Genomic DNA, 8,911 nt, shown 5'->3' on the forward strand with positions numbered 1-8,911 from the left:
ATGCAGATTTTTAGCTGACTGTTAATCTTTTGGCTAGGTGAAAGAATGTTTAAGGTTATTCTCATTCCTTATACCAATAAATATTGTTAAATACCAAATCACAGATGATATTTATTGGTTATCTAAATGCTTGGTAGCTTATCAAAACCTTTAACAACATAGATAATAAGCCCTTTTAGATACCTTTTAGATATCTTTTGTGTTTAGGTGCCTACACAAGCTTCTTCAAACTTGTTTTTTTCTGATCTATTTTAGGAATGTTCTAGCGTGGAAGAGGCACCTATCAAGGTCTCAAGACCCTTCTGGTGTAATTCCCTGGGACGCATCCCAGCTCAATGCAAGGCCTGTTGAAAGCAAAGGAAACTTACCGTTGACTTCATATGACTTTGGGTCAGACCATCAAAAGCACTGACTAAACTATTTCTGTGCTTATCATCTGTCCTCTGATTTTTAGTTTCATATATTATTGTTTTCACATGATATTACTAGGAAATGTTTAGCCTCACAAAACATGAAAGGAAAAAATCACAATCTGTACTATAATAAGAGAAGGTATGTTTATTATACTTAAAAGCATCCATTCTCATGGATGTACAGAGATTAGTTAATTTTATCACCAGCATTTAGTAGGTATAATAACATAAAGTGAACTTTAATCCCCTGCAGGGAAAAAGCATAGAGCTAGAATAATTATTTTTTCACCGTCAGTTTTATTATGACATGCTGCATTACGTTCTACATACCACGTGCGATAATTTTAACTATGCAGCTCCTGAGAGCCTGGGTACAGATTTTCAGGCCTGCTTAGGTGTCTAACTCCTACTGAAATCCATAAAATAATTTAGTCACCATAATGCTCACTTTTGGCATGCCTAAATCTTAAGGATATGGACACCGAGGGGAACCCACGTCTGAAATTTAGGCAGTCTGATTCTGTATAGGATGGTCTATGACACTTAGATCCCAGGAAAGAAATATGCAAATGCCAACACATCATTTGAGGACCGTGAAATGCAGGCAATAGGAAACACAAAGAGAAGGAAACAGAAATCCAAAGAGTTATGAAACTGGAAATCAGAAATGCTCCTCACAGGAGAAGAGTAGAGAGAGGTGGTTTGATCTTAGAGGTGCAGGTGATACAAATTTATACCAGATCTCTCATAACCTGAGTGTCCAGCCTCAAAAGGAGAGGGATGACGGATTCAGCTTTCCCTGTGAGAAGAGACTCTGCATGTCGGGTACTCTGCTGTGGGGGGTAACCTGCTGTGGTTTGGGAAGTATCTCCTCACTGTACCACCCTGCAGGTCATCACTGTCACACTGCAGATCTTGGCTACTTGAACCTCACAAAATCACCTGGCCTGCCAATACTGTTGAGAGAGAGAGAAACCGAAACTTGATAGATACTTCTGAAATATGTGAAAGCCCGGTTTTGTTGTACTGGCCTGTGCTTTGTTGTTTGCCTGGATTTTGAGGTCTTTCTCTGAATGCAGAATATCAGGAGAGCACTTGAAAAAAATTATTTAAGTCACTGAAAAATAAAAAACCAACCCTCTATCTCTCAATGTAAGGAAGCAATATCACAGAGCTGGTTTGTGCTTTGATAAAAAGACATTGCATCTCTGCCTAAAGAACAACTGTGTCCCAGATCCAAACCAAGGTGTACGTGCCTGGATTGATACTGAGGTGGGATATAGGGCCCTCTCACCAAAACTGCCATCTCCAACAACATCTGCCTGAGGGCTACTTACCTCGAAAGCAGCCAAACCCCATTGCACCTAAAGTGGTCCTCAGGAGCTGCCCTCCCCCCTAGTTGGCTAGCTTCTCATTTAGTTGTCCCACTTCAGTGGATATATTAGGAGGGAGAAATCTGGGCCTGCATACTTGGATACATGCTTGGGTACCAAGGAATATCATAACATTTGTATAAGATGCATTAATGTATTACAGACAGTTGCTAATTTAACACATTCACAGAAGAATTTGAGATTTGACTTTATAAAACACTGGTTCTCTTTCCCATCATTTAGTTACTATGAGCAGTAAGATGTGACCTTAACAAAGACAGCAAGAAGAGTCAAAACTAACATCTAATTCAATGCCACTCAGAAAACATTACAAGCCATTTTGTTTCCTATTAGCATGTACTTCAGACCTACAGCACAAGCAGAATGTCAAATGAGTCATTTTTACACCTTTCCCTTGAAAAATCCACCACAATCAGCACTTTAATTTTAACAAACCATTTTTCTGAGAAAGCTGTTCCATCAAAAAAAAACAACAACAAAATATCTCTAATTTTCTTCACTATAAAAATATATTTTAGACATTTTTAGTGGATATGCTGCATTTATTTTTTGAAAGAAATAGCCTGAATTTCATTTATTTTTTTTTCTTTTAAAGAGGGATCGTTCTAAACTCAATTTATTTCTTATTGATTGGCTGTGGTTTAGTCAGTCTCCCCTAACTTAAATGGAATTTAAAATATTTCTTTCTACAATGGAGTTCTGTCAAAAAAATTAATGAGAGTTTTTCTCACTTTCCTTCAAGAGTTCTATTAACATAGTGTTTGTTCACCTTACAATCGTTTGTTTAACGTAGTTATTATGGCAATAACTCACTGAGGTTAGATATGAGGATAATAACATATGTTTGAAGAATGAAAAGCTGCTAAGAGGTGCAAAATCACAAAGGCCTGATGGGATCTTTAAGGTTCTGAGACAAAGGAATAATGGAGGCCAGTGGGAGTTGGATGGTACGTTTCAAACCTTTGCCTGGGTCAAACAGAAAAAAAAACGGGGAACGCAGCATAGCTCTCATAGATCCCTTATTTGTCTTATGGCTGTTTGTCTAATCTTTTTCCAGCTACAGAGATTCCAATATAAAGACACAGTTGTTTCATATATATATTATATGTGTGCACATGCATCTTTTAATGCATATTATTAATAACCGAACAGTTTGTAATTGTTTCATTCGAGCAGGTTCTCTTTCAAGAATACTTAAACTCTGGGAAGCTGGGAAGCTGAGAAGCTGGAGGTTCACAGAGTGCCCTGGAGACACGCCAGGTATGCTTTCTGCTCATGGTCACCTCTAGAAGACATTCTTCTCCCTGCTGACGGGAAGGAGAGCCCTGGGAGCCTTTCCACCCCCTCCACAGGACGGAACTTACAATGGCAGTTGGGACATAAATAAGTTTCTTGTCAAAGATGATAAACTTGCCTGATCCTTGTTGCTGCACCTCTATAATAGCCATGGGGTGCTTTCATTGCTTTAAAGTTAAAAGTCATTGGAGTATTGTCATAGATTCAGGATGTAAGCAGACCTAGCTGAGATGGAACTCCTGCTCCCAGCACCACTTATTAATTATATTTTGAATAGTCATGGCATTAGAAAAAACCACAGGAAGGCCCTTTGTTGTTGGATTAGAATATATACATACCTTTCTCAGTAAATACACTAACCATCAGAGTGTGGCTTGGCCTGTTTCTTCCTGATGTCCTGACTCTCGTTCCTTTGTGCCTCATGGAGGGCTCAAAGCATGAACACCTCCATCAGGCAGGGCATGAAAGAGGAAAACATGGGCTTTAATTCACTCAAATGGAAAAGAAACTAGAAACTTCCCCTCACCTATCATTTCCTGGGAGCGTGCTCTATCCAGTATGCCATCCAGTAGGAGGTAGACTCTTCCTCTCTTTACAAAGGGAAAAAGTGAACCTCGCACTATTTTTTTCAGTAGTAGCAGGCTTCTGCTGTCCTGGTTGTGGCTGTCAGCAGGGCAGCAACCTGGCTTCTAGCTTCCTAACCAGCCTGATCTCAGGAGATGGGATCGAGGGGAAGACGTATTCTTATGACCTGTGCATTTTTGACTCAGCCTTCAAGGTGGCCCACTCTCTCCGTGCCTCATTAAACCTCGGGGCAGAGCTGCAGGGTGTGGATTACATCTGGGACCATGCCATGTCCAGTCCCCAGCTGCACAATGTGTGAGACTTTTTGTTGTATCCACTCTACCATCCCTCTCCACTGACTGAAACCAGCCCTTTGACTAAGCAGTAGTTAGAGAAGACTCATCAAAGGCAAAGGAAGCAGGCAGATCTCTGCAAAGCTGGGTGAGAGAGCTGCAGAGCTCCCTGGATGGTCATCAGCAACTTTAACTTCCCCACAGTCGGTTCCTTCAATAACCCTGCTAACAGTGGCAGGCAAATGTCTCTGCCATTATTTCCAAACCTTCATTTGATGTTTCTCCTCTCACAATAAATCCTTGGTCCTCCGAGGCATCTATCCGGAAGCTCTTAGGATTCAAGTGTAGGTATGTCGAGGCTCTCCAGGTTCTTCGCGCACATTGTCCATTGTCCTGACAAAGATGCCTGCCGCACACCTCAGCTGCTGCTGTGACATTGGTAATGTAGGGCCCTACTTCAGAAATTTTGCACTTCTGCACAATTGCTCTGTAAATGGTAGAAAAGAAATTTTAGCTGATGTGAAACTAATCACTCTATTTTTTCCTTTTACATCCTGAAAAATATGCAATATGTAAGCAGCCTACATGAATGAATCCATTCAGGATAACTTAAATTTGACTGATTTAAAGGATTACTAGCAAGTTTTACACAGAAAATATAACCCAATTGAGGTGCAAGGGGCTTTAGCAACTTGAACTCCCCAGAGAACACCACAGTCTGTAGATCTACAAAGAAGCCATGATGTATGCTAGAAACGCAGGTGATGGCAGCGTGGCTGTGTGGCAAGACTGTGGGGGTCCAGAGCTGATGGAGATGCTCCAGGGGTTTGCCTTTGTCACTTGCCCGAGTTGGAAGGAAGTTCACCCTCCTATTCACATTGACCCTGACAGAAACCACAGCCGAATATTTACAAAAATTGGCTGCAGTAATTGAATTTGCTGAGGACAACCGATCACTTATTTTCAGCCATTCATTCTCATGCTGGCTGGCTTTTCTATACTATCTGCCAGGAGAAAAGCAGCCCAGAACACCCATTTCACACAGCTCTAAGGACAAAGTCTTTTTTCATGACAAAGTTTGATTTGTGGCTGTCTGAAAGCTCCAGGACATGACGGAGCCTCAGAAATCAACCTTTGATTTTAATGTGGCTAGGTCTGATACCACGTAATACAAAGCCTCTTCATCTGATCTCAACAGCCTGCTTCATTTTAGTTGCCCACACACAGGCACATATAGTGTTCCCATAACCTGACAAATTGCTGGGCACCAGTGGTACACCTAATCTTGTCTGACTGATGTGCTAATCAGGCTCTAGATGATTTCCCGGAGTTTTATCCAACTGGAAAGGAATCTGACCAGGATGATAGCTATTGAGGAACTGTCTTCCAAAATGCCTGGTATTAGCCATTGGCTTCCTTCCCTACCACTGGTTGCCTCTGAGTCTTACAAGACCTTGTTGAGCCAGGAAGAATTTACCATGTTCCATGGTCATCCTGACTGGGGGACAGCAAAGGCTGGTTAAGCAGTCAGCTCTGCTGTACTCTGACCTGGTGCAGTCAGACAGTGTCTATTAATAGGATAAAATGAAGATCTTTTACACATTGCATTTAAATCAGGCACAGGCTTACCTCTGAAGAAGTTAAATTCATATCTCACCGAATAACAATGCCTGCAGCTCCCAGGGCACTCTCTCTGGTAGTGTTAATAAGATCTTGCTGCAGTGAAAAGAGTAAAGACATCACTGTCAGGCTAATTCAGCATTTTACAGCCTTTCTAAAGTAATCCAATGGTTTGCTCTGTGGCTGTCCCTCAGACTACATTTTCTTTTCATTCTAGTCCCTAAGATCTACATTTTATTGTGGCTAAAGGTTTGCTGTATAGAGTACAAAGATTATTAAACAAAACTTGGAAACTGAGGTTGGTAATAAGCAAGTGAACAAACACTGGGGAAAAAAAATCCATTTTAATTTACTTTCATGCAAAATTTAAGCATAATTATTTGATATCTCATCAATTGCTAAAAGCAACTCAAATCTTTTCATTAGGGTAGGATTTTTAACATGAGAATTCCCTAAAGCATTCCCTCAGCTCTGTTTTTGCTGATAAGGGGAAGGAGAGAGCCATTCTGCCATGTCAATCAGCCATTTTCCAGTCCCTCTCCAATTTGAAAGCTGTGATTCCAAAGGCATGCATTGTTCTTGCTGCTTTCCCTAGGAGCTCACTCAGATTCTTATGAAAACCTCAGAAAAAGTGACTGTAAATAGGCACACACTATAGGAGGGAGAATGTCAGCATTGTGCAGCCTTAAATGAAAGGGAAAATGCAACACTTGGCAAATCTTCAGTTTTTATTTTCACGCTCTTTCTAGGTTTGTTTCAGAAAGACGTCTTTCACTGTACCTTTTCCTCATATTGCAGGCTGTAAGGAGAGGGTATTTGGTGCTTGGAAGTTTATCCTTAATTTGAACAGTGATTAAGGATCAGCAACAAGTGACTTACTGTGCCACAAGCACTGAAGATGAAAGACCACTGATATGCAAGTGACTCCCTAGATAACATCATCGATTTAAGGGAGATCGAAGGCCACAGCACATCAAGAATAAAAGTAGAAAAACTTCACGGGAATTAGTTGACTGAAGGGGAAAAGAGGAGGAAACTGAGCATAAAATGGCAAAGGGGACGCACACCAGCCTGCGGCAGTTATTGATGTCCATCTATCCTCCTCTTGCAAAGCTAAGGAAGGGCAAGATGGATAAAACCACCAAAGCACCTCCTTTAATGCCTAAGAATAGGCATTTGCCTTCAAGATGGAGACAAGCACAGCCTTTTACCGGGAAGTGTGGTGGGTGATGGCAGTGCTAAGGGAGTAGCAGGACCGAATAGGAGAGGTAACTAATGCTCCTTCCCAGAGGTGCCAGCTTCAGACTCCGTACCTGGGCTGAGAGACTGAACACAGACTTTTAAAATTAAATACAGCTCACTTACTAAGCTCTGCAACACAGAAATTGAGACCTGCTGGTAGTGCAGTCGCTGTCTACAGGGAAGAACGAAGCCAGGGCTGTGACAGATAGGTTATGCTGCCTTTTCACAGGAAACCTACTGTCTTCATCCAGTTTCTGGGAGGATGTCCAGAATCACATAAAGAAGGAGTCGGGTAAGGCACTTATTTTGAAAATCCTTGTGTGTGTTCAGCCCATGTGAGCAGTACTCCTTCATTCTGGTGCACCACTTGTCTGCTCCGAGGTAGGTACGGGACCAAGTTAAATGTTTTTGAGATGTAGGCATGCAGAAAGGCTGCTGGTTTCAAGTTCCCATTCTGATGTAACACTGAGCAAGTTGCTAACATCTCTGCCTCAGTTTCCCTTCTATAAAAGGGGCAGCTATCTGGGGATTAGTTAGTGATTGCATACCTGAGCAGAAGAAAGTACATGAGGGGGGATTAATGTATTAACTGCCTCCTATGTACTACATCAAATTGCTGAAATCCTTTTAATCCATTCAAATGCACGTTTGAGTATAGCATAGTGATGAATTAAAGCAAAAAAAAAAAAAATAGGTATTTGAGGCTGCATTTTTTCTTCAGAACACTGAGCTCTTTAAAGCATGTGGACAATTAACATGAACCAGCAGAGTTGGCACAAGTAGGAGGATTTCCATTCTGATGTGCCATCTGCAAGAATGGTTAAAGCATAAATGCAGCCCACATGGTTCCAGGAACAGCTTACCGCAGAGAGAAATAATAAAGGTTCATCTCTATAACCTAGTTAAGCATACACAAATACAGGGAAAGCATAATCTTGGGATGTCATGGAGGTAATCCTTATGGATTCATTCACCCTAAACTGAGAAAAATGCAAAATGTTTTGACTATTTCAGAGGGATTTTGTAATGCCAATGGAAGGATACAGGGCTGCACTGCTACCCCAGAGCCAGGCAAGTTCATTGTTCCTCAAAACTTCACTCTTTGGGCTGGAACCAAGGTAGTTCTGATCACGGAAACTGTAATTGTGACGGTTAGGGTATAAATAGCATCCCCACAGGCCCTTTAGTCTGCTTTTCATTCCTAATGCAATTGTTTCCTTCATAAAAGCTTTTGCACTGTCTTCAAAGGAAAGTTTGGCGAAATGTTCATTTCATTTAATTTGCTGAAATATTCCCTCCCATTTCAGTTATGAGTTTCCTGGCTGTTCTTCTGTAGACACCCTTTGCATCCCAGTTGCGGGCGCACTGAGGACCATAGCTCCCAGTGTATGACAGCTAATCCATTGAAATCCTTAGCTGGGTGGGACATGATAGTTAATGTCACAGCTGGCTTTTTCCAGATGAGTTTGAAAACTGAAGTTCTGGAGTAGGCCACCATTAACAGAGACTTCCTGTGACGTGTACCAAGGATAAGAGCCAAGCCTATTAAAATAAAACATGGTCATGTTCTGCCCTCTTGCTTTAACTAATGGGCTTCCAATTATATGGGACATTTCCATGTTCAGCACAATGTCATACCTCAGGGAGCACAGGTCTGTCAGGTGGCTATGAAAGTCTTCCTCTCCCAAACCAGTGGTCGAGCTGGTCTCATAGCAAGGGAAGTCCAGATGAGTGCTATGCACAGCCATGCCAGGGGCTGAAAGGTGAATGATGCCTGACAGTATCCCATTTTCAGGCAGTATTTTCATGAGTTAAGAGACAACATTACAAAGATCCCCCAGTTTGTCTGTGGAACATGACAGAAGAGGCATCAATACTTACTCCATATACAGCTATATGAATTGGTATTAGCCATTCTAAGGTATCTACCATACTAACACCGAAGAAACAAAGTAAGCGCATTCTCATTCAAATTCCCAGCTGAAGTAAATCAGCGTAGGTCTGTGGAAGTCAGCGTAACGACAGTTGCTTGTGTCATCAATCCAGGTCTTACTAAAATCACCGAGGAGGTTGCCATCGCTTCAGTGGG

At 41.6% G+C, this 8,911-nt stretch overlaps 1 protein-coding gene across 1 annotated transcript in view; it reads right to left on the reverse strand.

The window, feature by feature from the left end:
- HYAL4 (hyaluronidase 4) overlaps window positions 1–8,570 on the reverse strand; it is a gene marked incomplete at both ends in the record, with an annotated part of 53,240 nt that extends 44,670 nt beyond the window's left edge. Inside the window, 9 exon segments of the mRNA XM_082498454.1 lie at window positions 5,590–5,613; window positions 5,617–5,676; window positions 7,686–7,724; window positions 7,728–7,832; window positions 7,836–8,090; window positions 8,093–8,098; window positions 8,101–8,194; window positions 8,196–8,236; window positions 8,238–8,570. Of these exon segments, the coding sequence (XP_082354580.1) occupies window positions 5,590–5,613; window positions 5,617–5,676; window positions 7,686–7,724; window positions 7,728–7,832; window positions 7,836–8,090; window positions 8,093–8,098; window positions 8,101–8,194; window positions 8,196–8,236; window positions 8,238–8,570 (957 nt within the window).
- Between the last annotated feature and the right edge of the window lie 341 nt (window positions 8,571–8,911).

Source organism: Vanellus vanellus (genome assembly GCF_965231255.1).
Source record: "Vanellus vanellus genome assembly, chromosome: 1".
In the NCBI taxonomy this organism is placed as follows: Eukaryota; Metazoa; Chordata; class Aves; order Charadriiformes; family Charadriidae; genus Vanellus; species Vanellus vanellus.